The sequence below is a fragment of the Coenobita brevimanus genome, chromosome 92, assembly GCF_032717465.1.
Source record: "Coenobita brevimanus isolate Jiangsu-jjx chromosome 92, ASM3271746v2, whole genome shotgun sequence".
NCBI lineage: Eukaryota > Metazoa > Arthropoda > Malacostraca > Decapoda > Coenobitidae > Coenobita > Coenobita brevimanus.
Window position 1 is genome coordinate 17,278,392 of NC_137045.1, and position 15,305 is coordinate 17,293,696.

At 41.4% G+C, this 15,305-nt stretch overlaps 1 protein-coding gene across 1 annotated transcript in view; it reads left to right on the forward strand.

Annotated features, from left to right (window-relative positions):
- Window positions 1-15,305, forward strand: part of LOC145412106 (condensin-2 complex subunit G2-like) — a 346,602-nt gene that overhangs the window by 61,670 nt on the left and 269,627 nt on the right. The window contains exon 6 of the mRNA XM_080282023.1: window positions 2,472-2,654. Within this exon, the coding sequence (XP_080138149.1) occupies window positions 2,472-2,654 (183 nt within the window). The remainder of the gene's footprint in view (window positions 1-2,471; window positions 2,655-15,305) is intronic.

A 15,305-nucleotide genomic window follows, 5' to 3' on the forward strand; every position in this document is an offset into this window, starting at 1 on the left:
GAGCAAGATATGTTTTTGCGTACATATACAGTACACAACAGCCACCTTTGGCTTTGAATGCCTATAGAGAAAGTAGGAGGATACAGAGAAAGGTTTGCTGTCAGTCATCTCAGAGAGTTGAGTCTCAGTTAGTAAGAGAAGGTGAGGTTTAGAGGAGGAGAGGTGGTGCTTGACAGAGGGAAAGTTAAAGGAAAGGCCGTGAAAGTTGCAGAAATGAAGAAGTTAGTCAGACATTGGTCCCAGGCATCTTGTTTGGTCATTACTGGGAGAGGGGCAGATGGTGGGGACTTTGATATACCCTGTCCCCCCGTGGCAACTCCGAGGCTTGATGATGTAACGCTGTTTTTATACCTTGTTTGATTGACCTGTGCACCTGAGATGTATGGGGTGAGTTGGGTGTGTTTGATTTGCAGCTGCTGATTGGCCACTGATGATGTCATTGAAATAAATGCAGGCATGTATTATAGTGCAACATGTGGACATAGGTGTAGTTATAGGGCGAGTAGGGTGTGTTTGATTCACGGCTGCTGATTGGCCGCTGATAATGTTGTTGAAGTAAATGCAGGCATGTGTTATAGTGCAACATGCAGACGTAGGTGCACACCATGGGTGGATGTAGTACAACATGTGGACGTAGGTGTACTGTACACTGTGGGTGGATGTAGTGCAACATTCGGACGTACTGTAGGTGTACGCCATGGGTACTTCAAACATCACCCATCGTTTTATAAAACTTTATAACCATCCATCCATCCATCATCCAATCCTACATTGCCCCATGAGGAGCGTAGGGGCCCGGGGCTAGGCAGTTGGTCCCGACATTTAAGATGAGAGTGACCAGCCTCACTCATCCCTGAGTGCCATTACATGAGCAATCAACCCAACCACCCCTTGGATATAAACCTTCACCGGCTCAATCCGATTGGAGCACAATAATTACCCACTAAACCACCAGGTGCTAAAATTTGATTATATGGTTACCACCTAGCGTAGTAAATGGTTTCCTGGTGCACAGGAAACCATTTGACTTGTCACTCAGTGTAGAGTCACCCACAGGCTGAAGGAAGTGGAAAGAATGAAGGAAAGAAAGACAGAAGAGGGAGTGTAAAGTCACCCGTAGGCAGAAGGACAAGGAAAGAAAGACAGAAGAGAATGGAAGGAAACCAACTTTAATATTCTTTGATAATTGTAAAGTTTTAATCTAATTTTTACCTCTTTAGCTTTGAAAATTATTCCATATTTAAATGGCTGCTTATATTGCAAGCAATTTACAAATATAAATATATGTGTTAAAATAGGAAGAGTTGTAGATTTACATCATTGGCGGCCAATCAGCAGCTTGCGAATCAAACACATTCTACTCATCCCATACATCCCAGGTGCACAGGTCAATCAAATAGGGTATAGTAAAATTTTGGATAGGAAGAGTAGTGTGTAAAGTGCATGTAGTTTGGTGTTGATAGAGAAGTGTCTTGGAGAGTATGCTGGCCTACTTTCTGTGTTGCTGAAATGCTGAAAAAGCTCAGCAAAAGGGGGTGGTCAGAAGCTAGTCCTGAGGGCTGATGAAATGGGAGTTCCAGCTCTCCCTGTCATAAGCTTTTCTTCCACCTTGGTAGTACCGCCCAGCTCGACTGGTGCTACAGCATACTCCCTACCTGGCAGTCAGATATTCCTCCCTGTTACCACTTCTTGTCTACTGCTGGAAAGTCTTCTTTTCTTCGTAACTGCAGCGTCTCCATCCTCATCCCATCACTGTGTTACCTTATATCTTGGAGGGCCCCTTGTCCATCTTCACATAATATCAGTAAATCTCAAGAGATTGTTTTCGATAGTTCATTACTGCTCATTAGCACTTCTGTCTACAACTCCCTGTTCAGCCACCACTCTGCTAATCTTGCTGTAGAAGGCCTCCTTTACTGCTTGGTTTTATAACTGCCATATTTTTCTTGTGGATGCAAAGGTCCTCTTCTGCACCACCTGCTTCTTCAGCATCATGTCACATTTCAATAATTTGTGTTGGATCATATTGATTTTATTTTAAAAATGTGTAAATCATTGATTGAATCATCCTGCCTTATGTCATCTTCCCGTGCTCCACCATTTGGGAACCAGTGACTTAATTTGTTGTTACATGCAGTTCTTGCCCTGCACATCAGCCCTCCTTACTTGTAACATACATTTAAAATAGATGGACTGTATCACTTATTCAGTGGCAGAAAGCTCATTCCTTGGACTTGAGAAACAGTCACTCATCAAAACTTGTAAAACAGCTTGACTGCACTTAGTAGAGCCACCTTTCCATGACAGGCATGTGCAACCTGTCTGCTCCTCTAGTTTGTAATAGTAGCTATGTGGCAAGTTTAAAGTGTGTGTGTGTGTGTGTGTGTGTGTGGTTTGTCTGTTTATCTCGCTATATTGATAGAGATGGATAAATAAATATATACACACAGGAATTGTTTTTTGACTTGCAGAATATTGAGGAAAACTGCATTCAGGACATGATGTATGCTGGAATCCATGTGGACCCACTAGCCGGCCGCCTGTCAATGAACCTTCATCATTTCCTCCATCAAATCCACCGCCAAAAGAGGCATCATACTGTTTCTTCCATGATATACACACTGTACCAGCCGATCCTGTGGCGATCACTCAAGGTAATATTTACTATAGTCCAGTGCTGGAGGAAGGAAACTGGTATTGATAAAATTTAAAAGTAAATGTTTATTAAAATCAAATCTTCAAATTATAATTGATGCTCTTCAGTTTTTAACAACTTATATTTAATTCCTTTTTACGGTAATGCACACCTTTTGCTATATGTAATGTGTTTGTCTTTTTTTTCTGTGGGGGGCATAGGTTTTCACAGTCAGTTCTCATGGTCCAGTAGTCCTCCTACATATCATACACCTTCACTTGTCACCACTTCAGCACTAACACCCACCATCTATATTGAATACGTGTTAGACTATCTCAAACAGGACTGGTGTATTGGTGTTTGGCGGGTTATTTATATGACATGTTGGCAGGACTTCTGGTACATCAGTAAACTCTGTTTAAATGAAAATTAGATCCTTAAATTGTTTCCTGCTTCAGCAGGGATTTTATCCTGGGTTCATTAGGACTGCAGGTCACCTCCTTACCGATTTGGCCACTGTATTCATGTGTATATGGTATACCGTGGATGAAAATTACCATGATGTTTATTTTTGTTACTACTGTGGGTATAGTTTGGTAGTTTGTCTTAAGTATCTGTATAAAAGGTTGCTATACACTTGATTGATGAATGTTTCATATATTGAATTTGTATGCACAGTAAACCATCGCTTTATCAAGCCCTGATGCATCTGATTTCAGATTTATTGAACACCTCTGAGTTCATTTTTTTTTTTCCCCCCCCAGTTATGCCTAACTAGGGTTGATAATTAGTGCTCATCATGCAGCTCTTCTGAACAGCCAGCAATGCATGAGGTGGCTCACAGCACTGTTGCCAAGGTAGATGGATATGAGTAGAACCGAAAGCAGGTGACTGGCTACATAAGTTACATATCACAAAAGAGATAGCCTAGTGGCATCTGCCGGGCACCATCTGCATGCATGTTCATGTAAATCATTATCATCATCATCCAATCCTGTGGTGCCCCATGAGGAGTGTGGGAGCCTGGGGCTAGGCAAGTTGGTCCTGACATTCAAGGTGAGAGTGACCAGCCTCACTCATCTCTGAGTGGCATGAAGTGAGCAATAAATCCCAATCATCCCTTGGATATAAACCTGCACAGGCTCAATCCGATTGGAGTGCCTTAATTACCCGCTAAACTACCAGGTGCCATAATTTGGTTATGTGGTTACCACCCAGTGTAGTAAATGGTTTCCTGGTGTACAGAAAATCACTTGGCTTGTCACTTAGCCCGTCACGTCCAGGGGTTGTTTTCACCACCCAAACCACCAACAGGTGTTTCTCTTAAAAATCACCATTATTTGAACCATAATTTCTCAGCTAAACCTATAATGTAAAATTATGGTATAATATACTATTATAATATGATGCAATAATCATAATAATAATTCAATAACAGTAATACTACAAAACACTAGATCATGTGTGTGTGTGGGAGGCGGTGGCTCAATTGGTAGAGAGGTGGTCTGCAGTCCTACCGGACCCAGGTTCAAATCCCAGCTGGGGCAGGGAACAGTTTAAGGATTTGAATTTCATTAAAATCAGACTTTACTGATCTAGCAGAAGACCCACTGACATGTCGTAAAAATACCCCCGCTAATACAGTCATTACTCGTTTTACGATAATTCACTACAACGATAATAGACACGTTCCACCCCAAAATTCAATTTACAATAAATTCCTGCTATAATGATTTTGCCATCAGAAAGCGCCAGGTATAGGCGTAGGTGGAGACACTTTTGCAGTCTTGTGCACTAGCCCTCACTGCCTCCCGTATACTACATTCTGCCTTCTTTATTTTATGAACAGTTGACTCTTTCACCCCAAACATACGGTTCCGAGACAATTAACAGGCGTAGGTGGAGACACTTTAGCACTGTCCGGTGCATTAGCCCTCACTGCCTCCCGTATGCTACGTTCTGCCTTCTTGATTGTACGAACAGTTGACTCATTCACCCCAAACATACGGTTCCGAGACAATTCACCATCAAAACATGGACGAGTCCTCGTCAGGACAATTCGCACCCTGGACTATTCCCTGTCATTCTATAAATATACTTATTATTGATTAATTAATACTTTAATAACTAATTTTCAGGGGGATTTTATAACTCATATAAGTACAAGACTGGTGTACTGTACTTACTAAATAAACTGGTATATAAATAAATGACGGGGAATCATCCTGATGGCGAATTGTTGCCAACATTCCTTCACTAAGTTTGTCCAACACTTTAACTTTCTCTGTCAGCAACATCACTTTACAAGTCTGTTTTGGTGTGTTACCACATGGATCACTAGCACTACGCTTAGGCCCCATGTTGTCAAACAAGGCAAGCAGTCACTGGAAGGCAGAAAAATAAGCCACAAATAACAATTCGCGGGTCACGTGCAGTTCGACTGTTGGATTCAAACTGACTGTGTGGTGCGTGGTAGACCGACCTCCCACACACACACACACACACACACACACACACACACACACACACATGTATGCACACGGGCAGCACGTAGGCATTTTTATATTTTATTTATTTCTCATATATTAAAATTATTTATTTGAATACCATAATTTTATGTTTTAATTATTGTACGAAAAATTTGTGGATAACTGAAATTGCGTGAAAAAAGTTCTTTTGAATTAAGGCATTACTTCTGTGGATTTGTGTGCCCAGTGGTAAGGTCAATGCCAGTGTAGGCCCCAGTGCTATGGTTGGTGCAGGTATGGGCCAGATTCCCCTCCCCATAACCTGTTCCTATCTGACTCAGAATCTGACCAGTAGTGCCTGTAAGCACAAGCTGTCCCCCAGCCTCGGAGGGGGATGACTTGGACCAACACAGGAAGGAATGAAGGTGGGTTGTCATTTATGGTTCAGTCTTTGTTAGGTGACTTTGGGAAGTTGAGTTGACGTAATCCCCCTTTTATAATGGGTTTCAATGTACCGTTTTACGATAAAATCAGTATATGATGAGATATGACCTGACGTAACCCCATCGTAAAACTAGTAATGACTGTACCAATACACCAGCCCTGTATGAGACAGCCCTAGCATGTATTCAATATGGACTGCGAGTGTTAGCGCCGAAGTGGTGACATGTAAAGGTGTATGGTATGTAGGAGGACTACTGGGCCTAGGTAGCAGGCTGTGAAGCATATGCCCAGAGTCGGACACATTAAAAAAAAAAAAATAAAAAAAAAAAAAAATAAATAAATAAAAAAATGTATACATGCCACCCGGATGTCCCCAGGTCATCATGTATACATGCCATCTGGACGGGAGGGGTTAGTGTAGATTCAACCGTAGGCAGAAGGAAGAGGAAAGAATGAAGGCAAGTAAGACAGAACATGGAGTGTAAAGTTACCCCTAGGCAGGAGAAGGAAAGATTGAAGGAAACAAAGACAGAATAGGAGGGAAAGAAAGGAAGAGAGGAAAGGGCAGACAGCTGAGAACAGCACCACATTGAACGAGTGGATGGTGAGCACCCCCACCGACCACTGAAACATTTTATTATTCTGCACAGAAGGAGCTACATGCACTAGAAAGTTTTGTTATAGTTGTGTAAGTTACAGAACACTAAGGAGATAGTATGGCACCATTAGCCTGGTGCTGTGCGTCTACATGTGTGTTTACGTAAACATTTTATTATTTTCCACAGAAGGAACTGCAGGCACGAAGAACGTTTTGTTATTTATGGAAAGTGAGAGGGAGATGCATAGATGAATATAAGTAGAACCAAGAGCAGGTGACTAGCTGTGTAAGTAACAAAACACAAATTGGAAGGCAGCTTAATGTTATCACCCAGGCACTGTCTGTAGGCATGCTTATGAAGAGAGCTGGGCACCACAATCTAAAATTCACCTCCACAATTGCAGTTCCACAACTTCTGACCCTTACCTTCTGGTACTGCACTGCAGTTCCACAATAAACTTGGATTGTGCAGTTCGGCTGCCTCAATACCGCAACCTCAATCCAGTTTCACAGTTTTCAGTACAAAGTGCACAAACAGGGTAGATTGATTGTAGTGAATTGAGGGTAGATTGATTGTAGTGAATCATTGTATTTATTATCTATTTATGCTATTAATTTCCCACAGTGGCCCTCATTACTCACTAGTGACTTTGTTCATAACTTTGCTCGGACCACTTCTTAGAGTTCTTACTGACTCGGAAGTTCATGAAAATCTCACAATACTAATATAATAATAGTAATAATAATTATATAATATATTTAATTATAAAATTGTAATGATAATAATAATTATATAATATATAATTATAAAATTATAATGATAATAATAATATAATCATATAATAATAATTATATATTATATAATTATAAAAATATAATAATAATAATAATATAATCATATCCTTTATTATAAAAATAATATTACAAGGAAAAGAAATAGCCTTTGTGCCTCTTGGGAAAATCAATCTGACCAGCAGCAGAATGCAGTCCATAGAAATTAAGTAGATAATTCATAGAAATTTGCTTATTTTTGCAGATAATAACTCAGTAATACCATAAAAAAAGTATTTTCAGTGATCACTATTACATTATCCCTTAAGATCATCATCTGTCAAATTGTGGAACAACTGTGCATGGTTAGCTATGAGTGCCACAAAATTTACTGCCGTGCTGGCTAATAGTATATCGTATCATATCACATCACATCATTTCTCCTAATATCGCGCATCCCTACCGCCAACTGACGCAGCAACACCTCACCTTCCTCTGTTGCTGGCCGGGGATCCTGTTCAAGCGTGATATGAGTCATGCTGTAGCATGTACTAACCTTTACTGACCGCTACGTGGGGTATCGCGGACAGGATTGCAATTGCGGAACTACTACTGCAATGCAATATCACAAATTTTGGATGAGTTTGCCGCAATTGCAATTCTGCAACTGAAATCATGCAGTCCGCTATTGTGGAAATTGTGGATTATGGAAGTGATTGCAGAGGTGCCCAGCTCTGCTTATGGAAACATTTTATTATGGTAAAACCTCACTGTAATGGGCTAATTGGGGCTCAAACCATTCCAAAAAAAGTGAAATTCCAATAAAAATGACATCCATACTTCCCCTGGCTAACCTAGACTTCTTCTGATAGACATTAGTCTGAATTGCATCAACGGTTTTTAATCTGTTTTCACTATCATTGCAGTTCTGTAGTGTATTATACATTCACTACAATAATTAAATAGTATAATATATATATAGTTATACTCCACAGTACACTGATAGGTATGTCTTTTATTTACTCTTGTGGTGAACATAGCTGAAGTGGTCTGGCAGTCCGGACTGCTTCTGCCTTTAATGGACTTTTTCCAGTAGACAGTAATCCCTCATTTATCCGGACATAATAGAGCCAAAGACATGTCTGGGTAGTGGCAATATCTGGATAATGAACAGTACCGTATTTGCCGGTGTATAGGGCGACTTTGAACCTCATAAAAAATTGCCCAAAATTGGGAGTAGTCCTAAACACCGGGTATATAATCCTAACCTCTACATCCTGTGGTTATGGGATCCATATGCATGATAGGGAACATCACTACTCACTCACCTTGACCCTTGTTTCCCTGAGTATAGTACATATACAGTCAAAAACTTTTGAAATTACTATCATCATCATCATCAAACAACTTGTTTTCTAAATGAAGGCAAACTTTTATAAAAAAAAAATGTCTCCGTCGATATGGCCATGAAGACAAGAAAGATGAGTAACTTGTTGAGCCTGCGCCATGAAAATCATCGTGTGTCTTGGTAGCAACCGGCTGGATTCAATTGGGTTGTTTACAAATTACAACCAAGTGCAGGGTTGCCAGATCTGAAGCAGGGCCCATTACCAACAGTGATAAACAACAGTGACGTTATTCCCAGTGGATTAACTTCAGTCCTACAACTACTTGATGTCTGTCTGAATAAACATTCAGAGACTGCATCCATGAGCATTGGAACAAGTGAATGACCAGTGGTGAAAAGTCATATACAAGTGGTTGGAATATGCATGCTTCAGGTCTGGATGAGCTGTGATTTTTTTTATCAAGGCATGGAATGATATTTCTGTGGAAACAACTATCAGCTTCTTTCAAGAAAAGTGAAATATCCAGTTCAGTTAATGGTATAGAAGATGACATTTTGTGGGCGGATGAGGAAGAGCAAGTCAATGTCGAAGTTTCACCTTTGAATTCAGAGTTTGATCTTTACGACAAAGAACTGCAAACTTTAATGCAGGATGAAGTTTATGAACTGATGATGTCAGATGTGGATGATACTGATTTTGAAGGTTTGTAATCACTGACAGTTAATGTGATGACTCTAATAAAATATAACTTTCCCTTAACTTATTTTATAAAATCCACAGTAACATGATTATAAGTTTTTAATACAGTATGAATTTATACTCGAATATTAAATTATAACCCATTTGATATCGGAGGTGGCACATGCAGCTTAGATACCCTGTAAAACTCATAGAAGAAGCTGGTTTAAAGTAAAACCTAACCAAAGTACTGAGCTCTATAATATGGAGTGGCTATCTCTGCCTCAGGCGTGTGATTTTGGCGGCCATATTGAATCACTGACAGTCAAATTCAAATTCAAATACCTTATTTCCACTGAGCAGTGATTATTAATAAAGAGACACTTTTTGCTTATAATACAAAAACATATATGGATTATGATTTTTTTTTTCTGCCTAGTTCAACGAATTATATTGGGTACATTTAGCCAATGAGTATAAAACAACACCATTGGTCGCTGCAGTGCAGAACTTACCCGTTATGGCACTATCCATGTCATGAAACCGAATGTCCAGATTGATGAAGGCTGGAAGAAACATGGAAATATCTACAAGAGAGTATGAACAGGAGAGAAGAGGACATGGAGAGAAAGACAGGAGATAAATGGGCCCATTTTAGTGGCCTCATTCATGCAGGGATACTGGAGAAGATTCTTCCCGCCCCACCCCAGGGAGCAATAATCTTATAAAATTAGCAAAAAGATATATTTCTTACTTGTGAAATGTAATGCCATCTCTCTCTGATGAATTCCTGTATCCATTTTTGCATCCAGAAGCTGCACAGCTGACCATGGCACTATATATTACGGAATCATCGGCTGCTTTCAAAAACCCAACGAACACCTCTCTTCAAAAACCGTAGGCATCAGGCGAGGTGTAACATGGCTGCCGCTACACCAGCGCCACCTTGGCAGCGGTTACATCAGTTACACTGTGTTAGCCATGAAATAACCACTCCATATTATAGAGCTCAGTGAACCAAAGGCTGTGCTGCTTAGCAACGTGTTAATAGTATCACTTCACTGGTCAGTGGAAAGAGTGGTAAAGGACTGAGGTTACTGGGGCAGCACACTCCCAGTGTCTAAAGAGCTGGGGCTCATCTTATGCACAGAGTATACCTCTAAACCCACATTTTATGTGGAAATATTGGGAGTAGTCTTAAACAGTCTTATACACTGGCAAATACAGTATTCCCCTACCATACCCAGACCCTACCTATACCCAACCTCCAACCTATACCCCTATTTGTACAGTACCTGTGCTTAATTTGACTGTTTTCTGGTCATTCAGGCATATTTAGACATCAAAACACACACAGGAATATCAGTAGGGTGGAGTCAAAGGCTGTTCATCTCATTAACCCCTAACCGCCGGCTGACGTGTATAGCAGTCAATTTTGGGCACGGAGCAATGCCAGTTGACGTGTATAGCCGCATGCATCTTCCCACTACCCTTTGAACTTTAACTTATCCTTACTCATCGACGGGACCACCTAGAGACGTGGGGATACTTTCATGTGAAAGAGGAAGAGTTGATGATTCTTATGTATCTTTAATTTTTTCTCTGGCTGTTATAGTTTGGCCGATATTAGGGTTTAAAGTAAGGGTATTTTTTTCCATCATGGGTATCCCCCATAGGGAGGAGCGTGCAACATCAGAAAACCCCCGGCGTGTGGGGGTTAACTCTTCTTCTCTTACTGGCTCCCTCCAACCTCTGTCTCTTCGCCACACTGTTGCATCTTTATCTCTTTTCTGTCACTACTTAAGTGGTCATTGCTCCTCTAAACTGTCTGCTTGCGTCCCTCCACCTCTACAATGGGTGCATAGCACGCGTCTAGCAACAAACTCTCGTCCCTTTTTTGTCCAGCTCTCTAATGCAAGAGTTAACCATTACTCCCAGTCCTTCATTTATGCAACAGGTCAGCTCTGAAACTGTCTCCCTTTGTCTGTATTTCCTACTTCCTATGATCTCCAGTCTTTCAGATGTAGGGTGTCCAGGCATCTCAAAATGAACAGATCTTGAATTTGGCTCTGCATTGTATTGTTTTTGTTTTATTTTTTCTTGGAAGGAATGATTTGTGGGCTTCTGGCCTTTGGTTCCTTCTTCCTTGCATTTAAAAAAAAAAAATAAAAAAAAATAAATAAATAAACACGATAACCATGCAGGAAAACCACTGAAAACCAAAAACACCTTACCTATACACTACTGTATGTACAGTACCCCTCCATATTTTGGCTGTGTTTTCCGGTCATTCTGCCATACTTTGGCATCAAAACATCATCATCATCATCATTTGGACCTCCTCTCCCACCCTAGGGCAGGGTAAGGATTAGCAATGTCCAGACAGCCTAAATTTGCCCAATCCAATGGGCCACACTTCCATTCACTCATCATTCAAGCCCCTGGAATCCTGGCTCTATCGGATACACCAAAAACATTCACCACGTTCTGTTGTGTCACATAAACGTATCCGATTGAGTCAGTCTGGTCGCTGCCACTTTAAAAAGGGGTGCCAAATCCCTGATCGTGTACTTCTCCTCACAACATTCATCCAGCCAGCTCGATCTCTTGTCAGTTCCCTAGCCTCACTGACTTCCAAACCTCTCTTCCTCACACATTTCTCCATCATATCTCTCCACCTCCCTGGCCTACCTTGCCTTCTCCCTCCTTCAAATTTGCTTACATATACCTTTTTCACCACTCTGTTGTTGTCCATTCTCTCCACATGAGCATACCATCTCAGTACCCTTTCTTTGATTCTGGTGTCCACCGACTTCCTCACTCCACATCATTCGCAAATTACCTTATTTCGTATCCTATCCACCCTCCGTACTCTACATACGTTTTTCAGCAGTCCCATCTCCACTGCTCTTACTCTTGATTTTTTATTTTCGTTCCACACCATAGTCTCACGTCCATATGTTAAAGTTGGCACTAAACTCCTTCATGTAAGCCTCATGCAGCTGCAACACTCAAGCTTCTGTTTCTTCATTGCACCAGGTACTTTTCTTCCTTGTGTCTCTCTTCTTTCCACTTCTTTTGCACATTTTCCTCTCTTTTCTATCACTGTATCCAGGTATTTGAACTCTCACCAATTCCAGTCTCTCCCTCCATTCACTGTAACATCGCACTGGGAGTTACCTTCTCTCTCAATAACCATCACTTTACTCTTTTCTACGTTTACTCTCAAGGCACGACGCTTACAGACATCAGCGAAACTCTGCACTAGCCTACCAAGTTCTTGTCCAGTACTTGCAAGCAGCTCTGCATCATCAGCATACAACAAATTTGAGATATTCCATCCATCACCATTCATTACCAACGCCATCCCTCTCCATTACTCATGTTTTTACTTCTCTCATCACCCCATCCATATAAGTATTGAACAACCATGGGGACTTCTTACAACCTTGTCACATGCCCACACTGATCGTGAACCTTTCACTTAAATGCCCATTACCTTTACACGTGCTTCTATATCATCATAAAAACTTTTGACGGCACATAGCCGCTTACCATCTACACCGTACATGTGCAAAACCTTCCACAATCCTTCTCTGTCCACTTTGTTATATGCATTTTCCAGATCCATGAATGCCGTAAACACCTTATGGTCCTTTTCACAAGCCTTCTCTGCTGTCAGTCTCATTGCAAATATTTGATCCACACATCCTTTGCCACTCCAAAACCCACCCTGTTCATCACTCACTAGGCCTTCTGATATCTCTCTTTCTTCTCTATAATAATTCTTCCATATACCTTCCCTACCACACTCAATAAACTTATGCCATGATAATTCTTGCACTCACTTTGTTCACCATTATTTTTGTACAGGGGCACAATCACAGCCATTTTCCACTCTACAGGCACAGTTTCACTCATGCATGCCTTCTTACACATCTCCAATAAGCACTTCATTCCACATTCTCCACTACACTTAAGCATCTCTGCATTCACTTCATCAACCTCAGCTGCTTTCCCATTTTTCAGCTGCTTCACAGCACTCTTCACCTGTGTGAGTGTCACGTCTCCTGGCACTTCATTCCTTCTCTGCACACCCCCAAAACCCATCATGTTTACTGCCGCTCTGCTCTATCTATTCCCATTAGTCAGGCTTTCAAAATATTCTTTCCATCTGATCCTTACTTCATCCCCATGGGTTAATGATCTACCACCTACATCCTTCACACCATCACATTTCTTTCCTCTTTCACTTCTATATTTCCACACCTCTCTCCAGAATAACTTCCTATTTTCAGGGTAGTTTGCATTCATTTTTCTTCCTAGATCATACATAGGATTATCCAAAATAATTTTCATCAAGAAAACCATTGAAAAAAAAAAAAAAGAAAAACAAAAAACACCCTGCCTATACACTACTATATGTACAGTACCCCTCCCAGTTTTGGCACTGTTTTCAGGTCAGTCTGCCATATTTAGACATCAAAACACACATATGAATATCCAAAGTACAGTGGGCTCGCACAGTATGTGAGTGGATGGGCGGTCCACGACGTCGTGCACTGTGATTTTGCGTACTGTGAATGCATAATCTTATGGGAAAAAAATATATGGGGGGAACTGTCTCAAACCTTGATATTTTTTTAACCTTTGAGATATAGTAAAGGGAATATTTTTAAGGCATGTACAACAGATATAGCAAAAATATGGTCAGTCACCTTACAAACAGTAGACAACAGGCCTGATGGACTTAACCCTTATCTGAGGGGGGTTTCCTGCCATCGCCTACTCCTCCTTACAGGGAATTTCTGAGGTTTTGGAAAAAATACCCTTACTTAGTTGGAGAAGAACAAGGGGTATTTGGGAAGGGAAAAGGCTGTGTAGATCAGATATTTGTTCTAAGATGTTTAGTGGAGAAGTATCTAGAGAAGGGAAAGAGAGTGTATGCTGCCTTCACGGACTTGGAGAAAACTTCTGACAGAGTAGATAGGCAAGGTATGTGGAAGGTATTAAGAATATATGGAGTGGAGGGGAAATTGTTGAGTGCTGTGAAGGGTATGTACGAAGGAGCTAGGGCTACGGTGCGAGTGGATGGTGAGCTGAGTGAGTTCTTTGAGCTAAATGTGGGACTGAAACAGGGATGTGTGTTGTCTCCATGGCTGTTTAATATATACATGGATGGAGTTGTAAAGGAGGTGCAAGGTAGGGCAGTGGATGTGGGGATGGCTCTAATGAATGAGGGTGAGATGTGGAAGATTCCGGTGTTGCTGTTTGCTGATGATACAGTATTGTTGAGTGAAGATGACTGGGAGTTGCAAGGTTTGTTGAATGAATTTGGGACAGTGTGTAAGAAGAGGAATCTGAAAGTTAATGTAAACAAGAGTAAGGTTATGGTGTTTGAGAGGAATGAAGTCACAGAATGCACATTGAGGTTGGATGGTGAGGATATGGAGAATGTGAGTACATTCAAGTACATGGGTAGTGTGATGAGTAAGGATGGAACTTTTGAGGATGAAATGTGTGAAAGGGTACATCAGGGAAGGAAGGTTGTTGTTTCACTGAAAGCAGTGATGAGAAATAGGGAGGTGAGTATGGAAGTTAAGAAGTCATTGCATGATACTATTGTGATCCCACCCTGACGTATGGAAGCGAGGCATGGACCTTGCTAGAGGGGAACAAGTCAAGAGTGAGAGCAGTGGAAATGAGTTACTTGAGAGGAGCATGTGGAGTGACATGGAGGGACAGGGTGACAAATGAAGAAGTGATGGAACTCTGTGGGGTAGATGTGGATGTGGTTAAGAAGTTTAGGAGAAATACACTGAGGTGGTTTGGGCTTGTGAAGAGAATGGAGGATGAAAGACTGACTAAGAGGGTGTATGTAGGTGAGGTGGAGGTTGCCAGTCTCTCGGGTGTGTGCTTTCACTGGCAGCCACGTTCAGCCACCACACACACATGGCCTGGTGGAAATTAATGTCATCAGCCAGGTATTGCATAATTGCAGTCATTTATATTGCCCTGAAGATATTGCTAATAGTCTAGGGCCTGGGGGGAAACTCATCTTCCTGAACAGCTGCTCCTTCCTCATCAAACACTGGCACAGAGTGTTCAAATTCTGCTCCTTCCTCCCAGACATGTTTTTTCTGCGTGCGTGCACACCCATGTGCATGCCCATAGGCAGGGGATGAGGGGGGAGAGGGAGAGGTGGGGGAGTAAGGGGGCGATGACTCACATTACCTGGGCTGTCCCTGGGGTGACGCTTCCTGCTGAGTAACACAACATGGGGCCTGTGTGGATAATTCCACTCCTGAAGGGCCTGGTTGTGGCAATTCCACCCTTGAAGTACTTGGCTGAGGTGAAGGTGG